The sequence below is a fragment of the Aethalodelphis obliquidens genome, unplaced genomic scaffold (assembly GCF_003676395.1).
Source record: "Aethalodelphis obliquidens isolate GAN/ISIS:26980383/991018 unplaced genomic scaffold, ASM367639v1 scaffold12, whole genome shotgun sequence".
Taxonomy (NCBI): domain Eukaryota; kingdom Metazoa; phylum Chordata; class Mammalia; order Artiodactyla; family Delphinidae; genus Aethalodelphis; species Aethalodelphis obliquidens.
Genome location: NW_020837956.1, coordinates 36637745 through 36657982, shown reverse-complemented (window position 1 = coordinate 36657982; position 20238 = coordinate 36637745). Strand labels below are relative to the sequence as shown.

At 40.3% G+C, this 20238-nt stretch overlaps 1 protein-coding gene and 1 long non-coding RNA gene across 3 annotated transcripts in view; one reads left to right on the top strand and one right to left on the bottom strand.

Annotated features, from left to right (window-relative positions):
* LOC113624081 (uncharacterized) overlaps positions 1–3845 on the bottom strand; it is a 38913-nt gene extending 35068 nt beyond the window's left edge. Inside the window, exon 1 of the long non-coding RNA XR_003434205.1 lies at positions 3633–3845. This is a non-coding gene — a long non-coding RNA (uncharacterized LOC113624081). The remainder of the gene's footprint in view (positions 1–3632) is intronic.
* A 150-nt stretch (positions 3846–3995) lies between these two features.
* TAF1B (TATA-box binding protein associated factor, RNA polymerase I subunit B) overlaps positions 3996–20238 on the top strand; it is a 72513-nt gene continuing 56270 nt past the window's right edge. For both annotated transcript variants that reach the window (XM_027113838.1, XM_027113837.1), the window contains exons 1-6: positions 3996–4073; positions 5440–5538; positions 9063–9150; positions 11332–11429; positions 13137–13232; positions 16052–16205. In XM_027113838.1, coding sequence (XP_026969639.1) covers positions 4056–4073; positions 5440–5538; positions 9063–9150; positions 11332–11429; positions 13137–13232; positions 16052–16205 — 553 coding nt within the window. In that variant the 5' untranslated portion in view covers positions 3996–4055. The remainder of the gene's footprint in view (positions 4074–5439; positions 5539–9062; positions 9151–11331; positions 11430–13136; positions 13233–16051; positions 16206–20238) is intronic.

The following is a 20238-nucleotide window of genomic DNA, read 5'->3' as shown; positions in this document are numbered from 1 at the left end:
TTGTCTATCCTTGCACCACACTATCTGGATTACTATTTAAATTGTTGTTGTTATTGTTTTTCAATGTTAAACCAACCTTGCATTCTTAGAATAAACCCAATGTCCTTTTGATTTACTGTTCTATTTATATATTGTTGAATACAGCAAAGGACTTGCATTCAATTTGCTGATATTTCATTTGTCCTGAGGAGAGAATGGACTTCAATTTTTACTTTTCTTGAAATATCCTTGTCAGATTTGGGCATCAAGTTTAAGGTAGGCTCACAAAATTTATTGGTAACTGCTCTCTCTTTTTTCATTATTTGGAATAGTCTGTGTAAGATGGGTGTTATTTCTTTCGCAAAATTTTGGTAGAATTTATCAGCTGTGCCATTTGAGATTGAGGTTTTCTTTGTGAGAAATTTTTTTTTTACTCATAGAGTCAGTTTCTTAAATAGGTATAAGATTGTTCAAATCTTGTATTTCTTCTTGCATAGCTCTTGATTATGTGTTTTTCTAGGAATCTGTCCATTCATCAACATTTTCAAATTTATTGTCTTAGAGCTGTATCCTCTTATGATCTTTTTAATGTTTATGGTATCTGTAGTGATGTCACTTTTATTGTTCTAATATTGGTTAATTTTGCTTTTCTTCTTGATTGGTCTTTCCAGGGTTTACTGAATTTATGATTCTTTTTAAAGAGCTAATATTAGTTTGTGGACCATCCCCACTGAATGTTTGCTTTTTCTTTTATTAATCTCTCTTCTTTTTAATTTCCTTCCTTCTATTATTATTATTATTATCTGGTTTAACCTTCTTTTTCTAACTTCTTGAGATGTATGTCTCTATCATTGATTTTCAGCCTTTCTTTTTTCTAATCCATGAATTTCAGGCTATAAATTGCCCTCCAGATTTAAGTGCATTTCATAATTTTGCTATGATACATTTCCATTTTTATTCAGTTCAAAATGTTCTGTCAGTCCATTGTGACTGCTCAGTTGATTGGGCTGTTTAGAAGTTTATTGCTTAATTTCCAAACAATTAGGAATTTTCTAGTTACTTAGCATATAGTTGATAACATTTGCAGCTGACTTCTCAACAGAAACAATGAAAGTTAGAAGAAATGGAACCATGTCTTCAGAGAGCTGAAAGAACAACTGCTAATCCAGTAATCTACACCCAGAGAAAATATCCTTTATATTCAGTGTCCTCTCTCCCTACAGGCAGAATTGAATAATAGTTTGTGTTGGATTATGTGTCTGTCACTTAAGAGGTATGGTTCCCTGGGGACGTTAACTGCGTGGGCATAAGAGTGGTGTGGGGGTCCTTGCTATGGTTAGGTCCTCCTTTTGTTAGGATTGAAGGGCTAAATACATCTCTTGCTGATTACACATTCTTTCTTTAGATATATTAATACCTTCAATCAGGCTTTGGTGTTATATCAAATCTTGGCCCAGGGACTCTTCAATCCCTGTAAGGGTTTATTATCTCCATTCTAATTTTATTTCCCTGTTTCCTCTTCTTGGCATTGCCTCAATATTGCTCCACCATATCACCTGTTATGCAGCTGAATTTTTCTCAAGAAATATACCCACATTCACTCACACCTGCAGTACAAGACAGAGTCCATCTCACTGAGCCCTTCTGCCACTGATTATTTCCATTAAGCAAAAATCATCTGTGCCAATCTGACAGGTCAGCAATGGCATGTGAACCAGTTTTAAGAAATGCATATTAAAGCTTCTCTGCTGAAATAGTCATCTAAGTCTTACAGTCTAAGAAGACATTTTCTTCCAAGGAGTCTGACTTTGCTCAAAACACTCAATTTTCTGTTAAGGAATGGCTGGGAAAATCTGTGACTCATTTCTGTGCAACCACATGTCCAAAGCCTCAAATCAAGATACGTCATCTCTTTAAACTCTTTTGCATATATGTAAAAATCTTACAAAGTCATCTATCCATTTAACAAATATTTATTGATCACATTCTATAAGCTGAGTACTGTTCTAGGCCCTGGGTATACAGCAATAAACAAAAAGACAAAACTTCCTGATGCTATGGTGCTCGTATTTCCGTTCAACATACTAACTCCAGTTTAGCTGGGCATTCAGCAGTGCCCCCTTCCCATTGTAAAATTTCAACATTTGAAATCAGGGTTTGTCTAGAAAATTACAGGCCTATAATCAAGCTGTTCATATGACAATACTTAATGCTTTGAAGATGGGTAAGGTTTTTTGGAAAGAGTTTGAAGTTTCAGAGCCAAGCGTGGTAAATGACCTGGGTGACACAGCTGGAGAAGAGCATTTATCTAATGCCATGATTAAAATAATAAGACTGAATGCTCCACTGGACCGGGTGCCTCTTGAAGGCAAGGACCCTGTCCTGTTTATCTCTCATTTCCCAATTGCTGGCACAGTGCCTGCCACATAGTGCGTGTTTAACGACTTTGCAAAAGAAATGAATTGACAGGTGAATAAGGAGATTTTGGTGATCTTCTCTACTCTCATGACTTTAAATACCATCTAGACAGAGATAAATCCCAAATATATATCTCCAGTCCAGAACTTGCCTCTGAATGCTAGACTGCTATATCCAATTGCCTTCTCATCCTACCTAGAGGTCTTGTAAGCATCTCTAACTTCACAGGTCCAAAGTCAAATTCCTGATTCCTCCTCTACCCCCCTCCCAAACTCGTCCACCCATAGTCTGCCCCTACTCTGTCAAATACAGCTTCACCCTTCCAGGTGCTCAGGACAAAAATCTTTAAGTTATCCTTGACTCCCTTCATCCTCGACAGCTGCTTTGATGGGCTTCTTATCCATCAAGATATCCTTATGGTTCTACCTTCAAAATGTACATTTCCAGAATCTGTCTACTTCTCACTGTCTCCGCTGCTTTTACCTGGTTCAAGCTACCAGGATTATCGTAACAGACTCCTGACTTGCCTCCCAACTTCTACGTTTGCCCCCTAGCAGTCTACTCTCCCCACAACAGCCAAAGTAATCTGTTAAACATGTAAGATTGTGTAACTCCCCCAACGGCGTCTCTAATTTCTCCAAGTCTAAGTCCTTAGAGCTGTAATTTGTCCCTGCCTCATTTTCTACTCTCCCTTTAGCTCACTGTTCCAGCTACTCGCTCACCTCCTTGCTGATCCTTAAATGGTCCGGCATGAGGTTCAGGACTAGGGCCTTGGTACTCACTGTTCCCTCTGCCGGGAATGAGGTTCCCAACATGGTTCTTGCTCCCTTGCCTCAAAGGTCACCATCTCAGGGAGACCTTTCTTGACCACTCCATTTAAAACTGAAACCATAGTATGGCTCCCATTCTCCTTTCCTGTTTTATTTTTCTCCTTGGCACTCATGCCCGTTTAACATACCATATATTCTCCTTATGTATTTTTGTCTCTCCCCACCAGATTATAATCTCCATAAAGGCAGGAATTTTTGTTTACTTTGTTCACTGCTTAATCCCCAAGACCTAAAACAGCGCCTGTTTAATGAAATGAAAGTGCCCAATGAAGGGACAACAATAAAGCTAAATTTAATGAGCATTTACCATGTGCGGCTCCATCGCGAGGGACCCACAGATAACACCTAATTCTTACAGAGGAGGAAATTGAGGCACAAAGAAGCAGAAAAGCCATGATTACATACCCAGGTCTAACTCAACCACGTGTTCTTTTCTCCAGAACCCGGTGCCTCTCCTGTGCCAGAACCAGGTGGAGAGCCCCGAGCGCTCTGAGTCCACGCCACCGCTCCCCCCTCGCAGCCCGAGAGCAGGAGAGCTGCCGGGCCGGAACGGCTGCGGGAACAGAGACTGAATCCTCTCAGCAGTAGGCACCGCCCACTTTTTTACTGATTGGTTTTAGTTACCTCGACTAGGAAAGGGATGCTGCCTGGGGATGCAGAATCAGTGGCGCTTCATCCCTGAGCTAGCAAGAGACGGAAATCCAAAGTCAAGGGTATCGGTTTCCGCCCGGAGGGCTCTTCCCGCCGCTCCCGGAAGCTGCTCTCGCTGCCGGGGTAACGGGCGGCGGCGGCGGCGGCGGCGGCGTTGTTGTTGTTGTTGTTGGCGTTATGGACCTGGAGGAGGCGGTGAGGGGGCCGAGTGCCGCGCAGTAGGACGGCGGGGCGGGAGGGAAGGGAGGCTGAGGAGTAGGGGTGGAGGACGCCGGTTGGCTGTGGGGGCGGCCACTGGCCGAAGGGGAACGGGGCGGAAGGCTGCGGCGTGGGGACAGGGATGGGGCTGGCGGGGCTGGCGGGCCGCGTGTGCCCGCGCTTTGGGGGAAGAGGCTGGAGTTTCTGGCTGGGTGAGGTTGTGGGTGAAGGGACGGTGGGGTGTTCGTCGATGTGGGTATGTTTCGGGAGGAGGCTGAAGTTGTGGGTTTTGTGGGGTGGCCACCCACGTGTCTCATCTCTAAACGGGACCACCCAGAAGTTCCCTTTGATGCTGGAGGTTAGGCGAGGGAGGCGGGGCTTGGAACCAGAACGCCCCCAAGTAACCCCTGCTGGTGTCTCTGCGAATCTTAGCCATGGCCTGTGCAGGAATTCCAAATTCGGGTTTGGGGACACTCCAAGATTACGATAGTTATCCACATGGAGTCGCTGAAAACTTGACCAACTTGTTGAAGTAGATTTGGCATGCATTTTGACCCACTTCATAAAATGCCACTCTTTGATGGTGGAGGAACAGTCGGTAATTAGATCAACAATAATAAGATTTCACGCACCAGAGAGTTGCGAATGGATAATTTGGTGCCAGTCTATGTATGTACGGAAGCATTATGGTGATAGAAGGCCTTACTCATTGTAGACGCTCAATAAATGTCTACTGAATGAGGGTTAACGTCTGTAGATGCTAGGTTAATGAAATTAGCAATTAGAACTCACCATTAGCGTCGTATATAGTTATGAGTAGGGATCTTGTCTGTTTTGCTCACCCTCAAATCCCCAGCACCTAGTTAAGTGCCTAGTACATACATTATACATTATACATTATATTGCTGCGTGAACAAATCGAAACTTGAAACAACCCTAATAAAACTGTGGCTCCTTTGTGGTGGGTATGTGTTCTTAGTGTCCTGGAGGAAGTTCCAAATGGTATGCTATTTCTATTTTTTAAATCTTCTCTATTCTTGAATCTTATCATCTTTTTCCCCACAGCATGTTCAAGGAGTTTTATTTACTCATCTTTTTTTCCCACTTTACCCCTACCACCTTGTCTTCTTTGTCTTTTTTTTTTCACCCTCACACACTGCATATTTTAGAAACATTTAATAGTTTAATTCAGTTTCAAATGGCTCAGACTGAACTGTTCTTCTTGTTTATAGAGAATCCCTCTGGTATATTTTCTATTCTCAGTGATTCTTTATTTATAGAGTAAAATTGTAGGGAACCCTCTAAGTAGAACTGCAGCATTTAGATACAATGTATTGAATGTGGTTTTCCTTTTCTCCTACAGAAAGAGTTCAAAGACCGTTGTTCTCAGTGCGCTGCTGTCTCTTGGGGTCTCACTGATGAAGGCAAATATTATTGCACTTCTTGCCACAATGTTACAGAAGTAAGTAACAGACCTCATTTATGAATTTGCTTGTGCTTTAAAAGTTGCAGTTTCAGCCTAACATGTGGCATAGGTCCCCCCAAAACTGATCTATTTTTATTACTCAGGCAATGTCCAAATATGAAAAATGTAAGTGGTCCTCAAATGCTTACACAGGGTTGAAGACTTTGTAAGGTAGATTTAGGATGAGCTTTTGAAATTATGTTGGGCCACATATATAAATGTTTTCCTGATTCAGACTGTGTAGTATGTATATAAGGGGAAATAATTAAAATTGCACTTACAAGATGATGCATTTATTTTTATTAGTTACCACTTATTTAAGAGTTCTTAATGTATTGTGGTAGCTTAGAGGTTTGGAAGACGGAATGTTAGAAAGACTGTTGGGAGTATGAGAAATGTGCTTCATCGTCATTATATCTTTGTACAGTGCCTTACACATTACAGAGTGTTTTCTCATCCGTTAATTCATCCCCTCATAACAACCCGTGAGATGTGTTTACTATTACACCTATCTGTAGAAGGGGCAAGCAAGGCTCATCAATTGAGTGAGTTTGCCATAGTCACATGGATAGAGCGCTGAGCCAGGACTTGAACCTCAGGCTTCCAACGTCAGCGGTCATTTTATTCCACCACACCTGTCTCTTAAGGTAGAGGTTGGCCTACTGTCCTGAGGAACCTTGGTAAATGAGGCTGCCTTCACACTGGGAGTGCTAGGTCCTCTGGGACAGGCTAAACATGCCAGGACTCTGCTCTCTGGAAAAGGATTTGCTCAAAGTCTACAGAGCCAGGAAGGAACAGATATACTACCTTTGCCGTATAGGCCTATATAAGAAAGGTAAATTTGGGACAAATATAAGTAACTGTGTGAACTTCTTCTGGCCAGGATGAAGTAACAGGAGCCCACCTTAAACAACTAAAAGCCTGGACAAAATGTATGAAGTAAAAAATAGTTTTCTTGAGAAAAGTGGTTAATGTCGCTTGCAACTCAATCACCCAAGAGCTTTTCCTTGAGACAATCTTTGTTCTTCAGTCGGCTTCCCATTTGGTCACACAGAGTATTAAGAAGATATGTACAAAAAAAAAAAAAAAAAAAAAGATATGTACTCGATGAAATTGTTGATGTGATGGATATGTTCATTACCTTGTTTGTGGTGATGGTCTCGTGGATATACACACACATCAACTTGTACACTTTAAATTTGTGCAGTTTGCTTTGATGTATATTGAGGCATTAATAGTTTTTGCTTTTGTACCAGCAGTGCAGATGTAAACATGGTGAAGGAAGATGTGTCTAAATGACTGTTTATCGTTAGCAGATGAAGTCAGCATATACTATTTTTGGAGAAATTAAACTACGTTAACTAATTGCTTTCTTTTATTTCTGTCTTTGATAATGTTTCTGTTTGTTTCTGTCTGATAAAATCCGCTGCAGTCGTTTTTTAACTTGAAAGCCCCTAATGCCACTGTTTCCACATTTGAAAGATATCAGCCTGTATGGAATAACTTGTCAAGAATGTAGCATTCTTGAGGGTGGGCACCATCTTTAAACAGACGCAGAACCTGTCTCAATGCCTCCCATGTGATAGGCAGAGCTCTGTGTTGCACAACTTAAGTGGTTTCTCTTGGCTTTATTGTCTTCATATAGAGTGTGACACAATCAGTCCTTCCTGGAGAGCGGGGGTGTGGCGTGGCGGTGTGGAAATCCAGCGGGTGGGGAACGGCCGACGAGATGGTGGTTTGCACCTCCAAAGAGTGGAGGCTGTGGCACAACTTCCCCTGTTTTTCTGCTCCTTTCATTGCCCTTCAACTTACTCTGTATATAATTCTCATGTTTTAGATACTCCACTGTCTGGAAGAAGGCCTTCTGAATTGATAAAGGAATTAGAATGTTATCTTGATTGATTTTATACAGGAAAAAAATTTTCAGGTCTTAAATCCGGCCAATTTATATTATAGACATTCTCGGAAGTATTTTGTGGGTATTTAATAAAGGTGTATGCTAGAATTGTGTGAGTTTAATAGATTTTTATGATCATAAGAGCAGATTTATTGTAGAAAATTTAGAAATTATGAAGATGAAAGCTAAAATTATCAGTGATCTCAACATACAACATTTCTTTTCATAGCTTCCATTTAGTCTTCTTTTTTTTTTTTTCTGTGTATGAGAAGGGAAAGGGGATGTGGGTGAGTACCACTGAATCTTCTGTCTTAATAAATATTGTCCTGTGTTATTCTAAACATTTGTGGACGTGTTAATTGACTGTATAAATATTCCACAATATAACTATTCAGTAATTTAATTAGTTACAGCTTCAGTTTGTATATGTAGCTTTTTCTAGCTTTTAGTTATTTCACATTTTGTCTAATCCAGATTTTAAGCCCTTTTTTTTTTTTTTTCTTGCCTACTGTTTATAGGTTTTACCTGTTTTTGCTGGGTAACTGCTTTGGTGTGTATTCTGACATGTCTTATTTTCTCAGTGTGGCCAACCCAGTCCACCAGAACTGCTTTGAATGTGGTTTCTTTAACAAGAGAGGATGTATTCCAAAAATCCTGTTAGAGACATTTCTTTTGTTCTTAATGAAAGTTGAAGATAAATTTCATTCCAAATCTCTAAATTTGGACAAATATATAAATGTTCCCTGTTGGTTAAAAATCTTCACCTTTTCCCCATCATTTAGACCTAATTCTTTTATATTTTGGTTGTGAGAGAACCAGAATCTTAGATACCAGCCCTTGAGAGAACTTAGAATTGAAGACTTTGGGATGAACTGTACTCAGCATTTAGTCATTCTTAAATCCTATAGGTTTGATTAAGAATAAAAGTAGCACTTTTATAATTTCATAAATAAAGCTGTTTTGGAGTATTATTCAAACACATAGAAAAGTAGGATGAAACTAATCTGTATGTAGCTTAGGCATTGCTGACTACAGTGAATACAGAAGTTATTTTAATTTCAAAGTATGTTTTGGATAGAGAAAAAAGTGAATAAATTTGACTTTACGATTGGTTTCAGACAATTAAAAATCGATTTAAAATAAAAGTTTATTCATTTAACATACATTTATTTAGTGTTTACTGTGTTCCTGGCACAGTTTTAGGTACTGAGAAATTTTGAATCAGAAAGCAATATAGGGCTTCCCTGGTGGCGCAGTAGTTAAGAGTCCGCCTGCCAATGCAGGGGACACGGGTTCGTGCCCCGGTCCAGGAAGATCCCACATGCCGCGGAGTGGCTGGGCCCGTGAGCCGTGGCCGCTGAGCCTGCGCGTCCGGAGCCTGTGCTCCGCAACGGAAGAGGCCACAACAGTGAGAGGCCCGCGTACCGCAAAAAAAAAAAAAGCAATATAAAGGCTAACCAGAATGTTACACTTTATCTAATTTTCCCAAAATATTACCATCATTGGTCCTGGCACTCACAATCTGGTTCATTATACATGCCAGAGCATGCTTGGCAGTATAGTTAAGGAGATGTAAAACTATCTTTTTATGGTCTTTTTAATGGTCTGCTTCTATTTCCTGCAGAGATCTAGGGAAGTTATAAACACTGGGGCTATTCCTAATACTAAAATACAAGCCATCAACCGGGGACTTAAAAGAAAACGAAAACTTGGTAAGCTCTTTCTTCATATGTGCTTAGCATTTTTCAATCATGTTTTCACTTTCATGATTTGGGGATGTGGAATGGAATTTTAAAGAGATTCTAAAGCAGTTGCCAGAATTTTAAGCAGGTAATCCAAAGTAGAATTAGAGTGGATAATTGTTGATGGTAAAATTGGAAGCAGATGTCTTAAAACATGTCCATTTTTTATTCTGCTTATTGTTAATGACTTGATTTTCCAGTGGAGCAACTATTATGCCAAAAATAATCTTAGCAAATGTAGCATATTTCTTTTTGTGTGTTGGTGTATGTTTTTCTGTTTTATATCTGTTATCTATTATATGATTTTCTGTGCTTTTAAAGAAAAATGCTTATTTTCTGAAATGAATCAGCTGTGGAGTTGTCAGGTTAGGCAAGTTAAACATGATATTCAGCTTTCAGAAATCCATTTCTCACACTGAATTTTGAACACACCCATTTAAAATAGGGAAAATTATTTTCCCTTAAAATAAGCTCAGCATGGGTGTGCTTTGAAAAGTACTCTATTTCATTAATCCAGTGAGTACATAATAATTAACCATTATTGAGAAGAATCTGAGGTTAAGTTTAGCTGATGCTTTTTATTTCTGTGACTAATTGCCTAGGGCCAGATTCTCAGGTTTGAAACTAGGCTAATGGTAATGGTGGACTCTTCTATCTGAGGTAGCTTTAAGGATACACACATGAAATATATTATATGTATAAATGTTAATGAAATGTCTATATGAAATACATTGCTGTTCTTAGATGAATAACAGAGAGACTGCCAAAATGCCAACTCATGTTCCTGTTTAACCTTTAGTAGTGACTATTTTTATTAGGCTAAACCTGATTAATTTTAATTAAATTTTATTAGAGTAAAACCTGATTAATTTGGACTTGACCTATCTAATAGTTAAAATTGTATATTTTAAACTTAAATTGCTGAAGGAACATCAGGTGCTTCAAATTAAATGTTGAGTCTTATATTCAACCTCTTTGTCCTTAGTTGCTTCTTCATCTGTAAAGTGAGAATGTAAAACCATTTATTATATAGAATAGGAACCCAGACTGAGAATTTAAAATACGACTTTATCAGTTTGTCAGAGCAGTGTGCAGGAAGGAGAGAGCACACATGGATAGAGCTTGGAGAGTTTAAACTCCCTCACCTTTGGAAAGCGTCAAAATTACAGGCTTCCTATTTTACTCCTATACAAGCTAAGACCCTTTCCAGAAAGTGCGTTAGTCAGCAGGGGTGGGAAGGCCTTGTGACATTTGAGGTAAGGGAAGGGCATAGGAGTCCTGTGACATTCTGAGGGGAGAGAAGAACCTCTTGGAGTCATGGTAACAGACTTCAGAAGCTGTGTGCTCATAACATATTTTTCAGAGAGTTACAGTATTTGTCCAGTAGGGAGGGGTAAAACATAAGGTCTTAACAGATTTTAACATTCTCTTCAACTGGTAGTTTTATTTAAACATGTAGCTTTGTCCATTGCAGTGGCAGTTCTCGTCACAATCTCTTAAGGTTGTTTTGAGGTTGGAAGAAAATAACCTACTTAAAATACCTGGTAACTAGGCTGAGCTCAATAAATCTTAGCTGCCTTGCTTTCAGTTTCACCCAAGAACCTAGAACCATCTTGAGAAAAGGAGAATGCCGTTGAGCAGTTTATTTTCTTTGTATATTCTTATTGCCCTTTCCTGCGATCTTGGAGCTTCACATCTTCACTTCTGTTCGTTCATTCTCCAAATACTCATTGTTCCCTTTCCATGTGAGTTGGAACAGAGGAGTCATACAAGCAGTGGCTGAGTGTTGAGTATCCTTTCATTTAGGATTCTGCTGGCCATTGTTCAGTACAGTATACATTTATAAAACTTATTTCATTTTTTTAATGTGGTGACTGTTCATTTTTCTGTCTCTGAACATTAACATTTCAGAAAAACTATAGATAATTTAAAATATTTAAAATCTGATAAATTATAAAAATGTTGTTTAGCTTTAGCATTTATGTACAGATTTGCCAGATGGGAAGCAAGAGAGTATAAGAATGGAAACTCTACTCAGGGGTATGAAAAAATTCCAGTTGAAGTGTATAAAACACAATTGTAACTATGTAGCACCATTACATTTAGTAAGTTGGGAATGCAAATATCTGAAACCTGTCATTTGTCATTTAGAGAAAGGCTGGGATTGGTATGTGTGCGAAGGTTTTCAGCACATACTTTATCAACAAGCAAAAGCCTTACAGACCCTTGGAGTAGGCCCAGAGTTAAAGGTAAGTCCATTTGTGCCTAGATGTTAGCTTTACATTTTGTTGTTTGAAGAACAGTAGACTTAGAGTGATACTAAGGAGGGCTATCAGTAATAACACGAGGCCTACTAGAAAGAATCATTTTTCTGATGATTTTGCTTCAATCGTTTTACTAGACCAGCAATTCCTAAAGTGTGTTCTACAGGATAGAAATAAGTAATACGTCCAAAAGAAAATAAGGTTTTAGTCTTCAGGTATTTAGGAAACACTGGGTTAAAGTAAAACAAATAACTTTGCCCACTTATTGGTGCCTTTTATGTGTTAGTGTGCTTTTTAATTTCCTAGGGTATGTCGTATGCAGTATTCACAATTTGAGAGCAAAATCCTTTGGCATGTATACGTGTGGGTAGCATCCATCGGGACTTGAGTTCCAGAGAATGCGCTTTGTGGAGTGATACATTAAACCAGTGGTTTTTAAACTTGAGTGTGTGTGTATCAGAATCACCTAAAAGGCTTGTTAAAACACAGATCGCTTGACCTCATTCCAGAGTTTCTGATTAAGTAGGTCTGGAGTAGGGCCCAAGAATTTGCAGTTCTAACAAGTTTCCAGATGACAGTGATGCTGCTGGATTCAGCTTAGCTGGAGAGAGGGTTTCATGCATATGTGGCGTGAGTAAACACGACAGTATATAGCAGTATGCTCATAAATGAAAATAAGAGCAAAAAGAAAAGGGAGAAAGGTCAGTGTCTCCTGAAGTCACCAAGAAGAGATTCGTAAAGCAGCCTTTGCTGTTCAAACCAGTGTCTGCGGCAGGCTGGCAGGATGACCCGTAGGCCAGTGCATGGCCTAAGTGGACTCTGAGCCTTACCCATGACAGTCACTGCGTCAGGTAAGATTACTGGTAGTCTGGGCTTTGTGAATCTGGTTTCTCCTTGCAGTCATCCTGTGTATAAGTGTTTTTCAATAAGTGGTTTCTATTAGTTACACCAACTAGCTTCAGTAGGGTTTATACCTGTGTAGCCTTCTATCTGCTTCATCGGGATTAATCCTGAAAACAGTTTCTCTGAAATTAACCCATGAGTATAACCGTTTAGACCTGACCAGTTAACTGGCACAGCCAGAACACAGGCTCTGGAATCGGGACCGACTCCAAATCCCATTCATGGCCTTTCTACTTATTGGCTAGGTCATTTTGGCAAAGTTACTCAGTTTCTTCAGTGGTAAAATAAGAGATAGTAGCTATCTTGCAGGATTGTGTTAAAGCTTATGGATGCCTTGTACCTAGCAGGTAGGTGATGAATAAATGGAAAATTGTTTTGTTTGTTTGTTTTGTTTTACTTTCACTTGGACGAGGGTGGGGGCAGTAAGAGGGAGGGGTGTCAATAGGTCACTGGACCCAGTAGCAGCTTTGCCCCTAACTGGAAGTGTAGTCACATGTAAGTTACTTTCTTTCTCTGAATCTTAATTTGCTTAACTTGTCAAAGGAAGGGATTCAACTAGGTGACTATAAGGAACTAAAATCTAAGATTAAGAAGAATTTATTCCATGCTTCCCGTATACCTGACATTGAAATGATCATTCTTCTTAAGGAAATTTAGGTAAGAAAGGTAAGAATACATATAGATGGAAGCAGTATGTAAAGTGCAGGAGAGTAGCGATTCTGTGGTGTAGATGTGCCAGTATATTTTTCATCATAACCTGAAGCACCACTCATTTCCCTTCTACCTTAGAATGAAGTTTTACATAATTTTTGGAAGCGCTACCTTCAGAAGAGCAAGCAGGCATATTGTAAAAACCCAGTTTATACCAGTAGAAGGAAAACTACGGTAAGTCACAAATCTGAAAAGTGGGACCAGAAAACATGTCTAGTGAAGGGTAGAGATGAAGATGAGGTTCAGCCTTACCTGGGTTTATGATGCTTGTCAGAGGGTTTTCAGTGAAGAGGTTTCCTTTACAGTCCAGAAGGACAGGGTCACTGATCTAGACACTGACCCCAAATAAGACATTGATGTCTTATTTGACCAGTTGAAAACAAAGAAATTTGTGGTTAAGTTTCTAAATAGAAGCTTAAGGAATTTCTACCATTGTGCTATTAAAAGCTTTTTTGCGTATATTATTCTTTCTGCTTGGAACACCTACTTCCTTTACTTGGTGTTTCAAGATTCAGCTCAGTTATCATCTGGGTGTTTCACCACCCACCCCCATCCGTCAAAGCAGTTAGATTTTTAGCAGTTTGCTGTTAGTGCTTTGTAAGTGTGCCATGGATCATTTTATTTGGGGTAGGGGAGGATTCCACTGCTGAGAAACGTGGGTTTGGTAAGCTTTGATGTGTTTTATGTGTGATACTTACTCTCCAGGGCTGGGAAGAGATTCTGAATCTATTTGACAGACTTTTGTCAAGAGCTTAGAAACTTGGCCCAGTGTTTCCTTCTTTGGTTGGGGTCTCGTAGGTTCCACATGCAGAATTTAGTGACCCAGCAGTGAAAGAAATAGGTCCTAAGAACAAGAAGTTTAGAAATAGCAGGTGGGGGCTTCCCTGGTGGCGCAGTGGTTAAGAATCCACCTGCCAGTGCAGGGGTCATGGGTTCAAGCCCTGGTCCGGGAGTATCCCACATGCCGTGGAGCAACTAAGCCCGTGTGCCACAGCTGCTGAGCCTGTGCTCTAGAGCCCGCGAGCCACAACTACTGAGCCTGCATGCCGCAACTGCTGAAGCCTGCCCGCCTAGGGCCCGTGCTCCGCAACGAGAGAGGTCACCATAACGAGAGGCCCGCGCACCGCAACAAGGAGGGGCCCCCACTCGCTGCAACTAGAGAAAGCCCGCGCACAGCAACGAAGGCCCAATGCAGCCAAAAATAAATAAAATTAAATAAATTAAATAAATAAAAAAGAAAAGAAGTAGCAGGTGGAGCAGGAATAATGATAGTTCAGTTTTGGGCATAAATTTGAGATAGCTTTTGGACATCCAAGAGGAAATGTCACGTCCTCAGATATGCAGATCTTCAGCTCAGAGGAGAGGTCTGGGCTGGAGATGTAAATTTAGAAGCTGGCAGCTTACGCTATAATCAAAACTAAAATGCCATTGTTTGTAAGATGCACCATTATTTTAAGTACCTCCAAGAAAAGATAATGCTGCAAATTAAATCATGACATGCCTCTGATTGTAAGGCACATCCTGATTTCAGGGATGTTAGAATGCGGAGACATGGGAGTGCATTTTAGAATTGAAAGCAATATATGTAGTGAATGGTATTTAAAACCACAAGACCAGATGACATCCCTGAGGAGTGAAGACAGAGAAGAGGACCAAGAACTGAGCTCTGGGCCACGCTAGGGTTAAGGTGTCTGGGATAAAAGAGGGAGGAATCAGCAAAGACGCCTGAGGAGCCACTGGTGAGGTGGGAGGAAAGCCTAGGGAGTGAAGGGGGCATTCTAGAAACCAAGGGACAGAGTGTTTCAAGAGGAGGGGAGTGATCCACTGGGAGAAATGCTGCCTCCAGCTCAGGAAGGGAGAGGGCTGACAGTTGAAGAGCGGAGCAGTGGGATCAAAACTCCGCCTGGAATGGGGGACGGAGAGGAGAGGAATTGGAGCCAGCGAGTCTGGACAGCTCTCTCTGGGCACTTTGCTGTGAAGAAGTACAGAGAAATCGCCTTGTAGCTGGAGTCAAGGGGAATTTTTTTCTTCAAGTGGAATTCATGATGGTGCACTGATAGGAACGATACAGGAGAAAGAAGAAATTCTTGATGGAGAATGAATAGAAGTGAGTGCTAACCTTTGAGTAGAAAGTGGGTGGGATCGAGTGCACAAAGGGAGACACTGGCTTTAGAGGGGAGCGTGGAGAGCACACCAGAAGAATCCGATGGAGGGCAGAGCGCGTGGTGGAGCTGCCGGCAGACGGTTGCCTGCGGGAGCCTGTGGACGTTTCCTCAGGATTGCTTCGGTTTTCTCAGAGTCTCCGCTTATCAGCCAGCTTTATGGTTGCCTGGCCCCTCGTGGGCTCGCCTGTTGGAGGGGATGTGCTTGACAGAACACGCAAGCATTATCCTGTCCCTGATTTTTTTTGTCTCATTCTCTTGTGGTTTTCTTTAACATGAGCTTTATCTCCTCATAATAAGATCAAGTTTCTTGGCCTGCGTGGTTGAGAGCATGGCTTTTTGACTGTGATCAGTTCCCCAAGGTAATGTCAGTCAGTGAGGCCTTTAGGTAGCCAGCCCGCTGACCTTTCTTAGGGACACTCTGACCACCATTCCAACAATACATGTGTGAAAAATTAAACAAGGGTAAGAGTATATCCTTGTCAAGCCTTAGCGTGCCTGGAGTCATTATTGACACTTGATGTTTTTATTGGTGTTGATACTAGAGCTGCAAGAGAGGTGTTAGTTACAGAGAGAAGGAGGCCTGACATGTCTGCCTGTTTCCTTGCTCACGCTTGACTGAAGCCCTTCTCCAAGAAGCGTTGCCGGGAGGTGCTGGGGAGCACGTGCGGAAGTCGGGCTCTTCCGGTCGCGGGGACTGGGCGGACGGCTGCAGGTCTCTAGAGGGGTCCTTTTCTGGTGTTTGTGATGCTCAGGAATTGTTGATGTTTGTGGAAATTAATTATGTTGTAAATTCCTGTAAAATCATAATTTATACATTTTACAAAATAGGTATTAGAAGATAATCCAAGTCATTCAGACTGGGACAGTGAGCCTGAGCTGCTGAGTGACCTGAGCTGTCCTTCTTTTGTTGAAAGTGGAGCAGAATCTCAGCCTGATGTCCACACTCAAAAGCCTTTCCCCATCATCAAAGCATCACAATCAGGTAAGATGAGAATCAAACTAGCTGGCAATGCATCTTAAAAATAGTCTAATCTCTTCATATTCCAAGGAGGGAAACTTGGCCTAGCGAGGAAGAATGACTTGTTGAATCATATGGCAAGGAGAAAGGTAAACTAAATGAAATCTTAGTGCAATTTTTAGAAAGGTACATCGTCTCTACATGAGATTTTTGGTGTGGTTTTTAAAGGGAGCTAAACAGTAAGTAGATCCACAAAGGATGCTAGCTCCGTAAAGATAGGTGTGGGCTCAGAATTTTCAGAGAAAAGTTGCAGCAGAGAAATGGCAGAACTTAGCCATAAGGTAAGACAGACAAGAGTCAAAGATAAGTCGCCCAATTTCTCAGCATAGCAGGCTGAATAAAGCGTACCATATTATGTGTGTGTATACATGTGTCTTACCTTCTGATTTAATTCCATAATTTAAAGTAGATAAGGAATATATTTAAGGTTACAGATATAGACCTCCTGAAAGCATTTATTCATGATATTAGTTTCCACACGCCTTTAAAAAAGAAAAAGTGGTGGAAAACAGAGCTCAAAGAACAGACCAAGAATTTATTATAGATTGCTAGAAGCTTGGTGTGTGCTGATAGAGTTCTTTGACAGATAGCTTCCAAAACCTCTGGTGTTAGGGATTGTTGAAATCTGCATTAAGCATGGTTACATAAAATTTTCAACAGAACACTTCAGAAGTATCGAGTGCTTATTTGCAAGCCCCTAGCCCTGCAAAGGTTAAAAATTCCTATTAGCATATCCTCATTGGTTTTGTTTTGTTTTGTTTTGTTTTCTTCAGCATATCTACATTTCTTGTTGGACTGCACAATGACACAGATATCAGTTAAGTTACATTTTGTGTCCAAAGAAGTTAGAATCCTAGGACAATTGGGCTGCATGGAGTCTCTGGAGTTTCCTTCTCCATGCTTTCAGGCAAGCCTGGCTCAGATAGTCCCAGAGGACTACGACTCTAAACCATCCAAGCCTTTTATTTATTTTTAAAAATATATTTATTTATTTGGTTTCTTTGTTTATTTTGGTTGTGCTGGGTCTTAGTTGCAGCACACAGAATCTTCGTTGCGGCATGCAGACTCTCAGTTGTGGCATGCATGCAGGATCTGCTTCCCTGACCGAGGATCAAACCCAGGCCCCCTGCATTGGGCGTGCAGAGTCTTACCCACTGGACCACCAGGAAAGTCCCCCCATCCAAGCCTTCTAAAGAAAGCATCGTGATTATTTACCTATGTTAGGGGGTTTTGTTTGCATGTTTGTTTTTTAGTAAACGGTGATCCTTAGAGCCTTATTTTCATTTTTACATTAAGTGTAACTATTCAGACAACTCTTATTACAAAACTATAAAATGGAGGTATTCATGGGAATTCCCTGGCGGTCCAGTGGTTAGGATTTCACTGCCGGGGCCCGGGTTCAATTCCTGGTCGGGGCACTAAGATCCCACAAGCTGTGCGGTGCGGCCAAAGAAATGCAGATATTCATAAAGAAAATAAAATCACCAGTTATTGTATCACCCCAGAATAACCACTGCCACTGTATTCTACTATACTCCAAAAGGTTTTTTTGTTTTTGTTTTTTTTAATTGAAGTATAATTGCTTTACAATGTTGTGTTAGTTTCTGTTGTACAACAAAGTGAATCAGCTATAAGTATACATATGTCCCCATATCCCCTCCCTCTTGAGCCTCCCTCCTATCCTCTCTATCCCACCCCTCTAGGTGGTCACAAAGCACCGAGCTGATCTCCCTGTGCTATGCAGCTGCTTCCCACTAGCCATCCATTTTACATTTGGTAGTGTATATATGTCCATGCCACTCGCTCACTTCGTCCCAGCTCAGGTTTTTTATTCATGTATATATAGAGAGAAAGGGAAAGAGTTTTATTATTTTGTTTTGCAAAAATGTGAGCTATTTCATCATTCTTTAAATTTTTTTAATCAGAATTCTACATGCATGTTAATTCAAATAAATTTATGGCTTGTTATAATAAATTACAAAAATAACAAATAAAAATAAATTGCAGTCCATTGTCTCCCCGAAATGTCCTGTTTCCAAGAGGCATTCATTTTCAACTCTTTTGCAACCTGCGTATCCCTATCGCATGCTTCTAGTACTACATCTTGATTTCCGGTTTTGGACATTAGCGATTAAATTCCCACTATGGAAGATGAAGCCTTAGCTCTTTCACTCATCCTTCACTGCCCCCCTCCCCATGTAGTTACCAACACACAATTATGAATTTCTCATTCTCTATCTTTCCAATATAATTTTTTACTGGATCAATTTTTGGTGCTTAAATTGTAAGTGTATAAATGCTAGTCAGAACTGAACAACGTAGCTTACTATGATTACTTTTTCTGTATATCTTTTGGTTTTTCCAGAGTTGATAATTGTCTTGTTATTTGTTTAGTTTTCTATCTATTTATTACTAATCCATAATTTATTACTAATGTATCTCCACACTTCCCCTCAGTTCTGAAAATCTCTCAATTCCTTAGATATTCTGTCAATTTCATCTTATGTAATAGACTTTCTGGAGCTTCTGAGCTGCTCTGATCTAGAATGATGTATTTCTAGACCTGTGTCCCAGCTGTCTCTGGGATCTCTTTACCACCATTCCAAGGATTCTGTCACCTCTCTCTTGTTAAATTTCTTATTGCCTTGATCTCACTTCATCTTCCCTCTTGGTTCACGCCCTCATTTTTGTGGAGCATCTTTTCTTATTTTGCTGAGGATATTAATATTATTTCCCACGGATTTGAAAATTTGTTTTGGCCTTGCCTGTTTATATTAGAGGATTTCTTCAAGTGTTTAGCAAGCCTAAGAAGGCTCGTCCTGTTTAAGAATGGAGATTGAAAAGTCGATTGAAACTTTCTACCCATGATTAATCTTGTCAGCTCTGCTCCGGTTTATTTTCTTAGTGAACCTTCAGCATTGTCATCTTTAATTTATTTCCCCCCCAGCTGATCAGATTTTCCATTTGGAGGTTGTAAACCTGACTGTTCTGGGAACTGGGTGGGAAAAAGGCCTCAGGGGAGGAAGGAGTTGTCTCAATACTCAATATGTAAACGTTCACTTAATCCTCCTGTTTTCAGTAAGATACCCCTACTTCAACTGTGTATGTGACTGACGCCCTATCCCAGAGAGCCCTTTGTTTTACTGTCTCTAGAGGAGAAACTTCCAATTTTCTGGCAAGATTGGGGAGCAGTCATTTGGCCACATGGAGTTTGGGGAGAAGTCTGGGTGCCTAACTTCTTCTTAATCGGACTTTCAAGCTCTCCTCCCAGTATTAGCCCTACTTCACTCAGTTTCCAGGGGTACCTGGTTTAATCGATTCCTGAGCTTTCCTTAGAGGTCCCCAGGGGAAAATTAGATTGCTTTCTGGCTTTCCCTACTGCTGGCTGTGAATCCAGCTTTCTCAGCCCTGCTAAGGCAATAATCATCCATCCGTTTGCTTTCCGGCTTTTAAAATTTTATTACCGTTGTCTCCTTTTCCATGTTATTTGTTCTCGTATTTATATCTTTTAAAAATTTCTTTATAATTGAAGTGGGACAGAACAGAGCCTAATGTATGTTCTCAATCTGCCATCTTAACTGGAAGTCCCTACATGTTATTTATATATAATATATATAGAAAGTTTTAACATAATATTTTATGGAAATCTGTGTCCTTGTATATTTCTTTAAAACTGTAGTCTTCAAACTTTAGCATCCACCAGAATCACCTGGAGGGCTTGTTAAACCACAGACTGGTAGGTTCGGTAATTTGCGACTCTAGTAAGTTCTCAGGTGATGCTAATATACCTGCTCCAGGGTCTGTACCTTGAAAACCACTGATCTAAAGCATTGTGTAAATTGTTCTGCACTGCTCCCTTGCATGGAGTTATTTAATTACATTTCTATTCCAGTCATTTCGTTGTTTGAAATTTTTGTCTTATTATAAACAGTGTTGCCACAACATGTCTTGACCCTGAATCTTTGAATGTTTTTTTTTTTTTTTTTTTTTTTTTTTT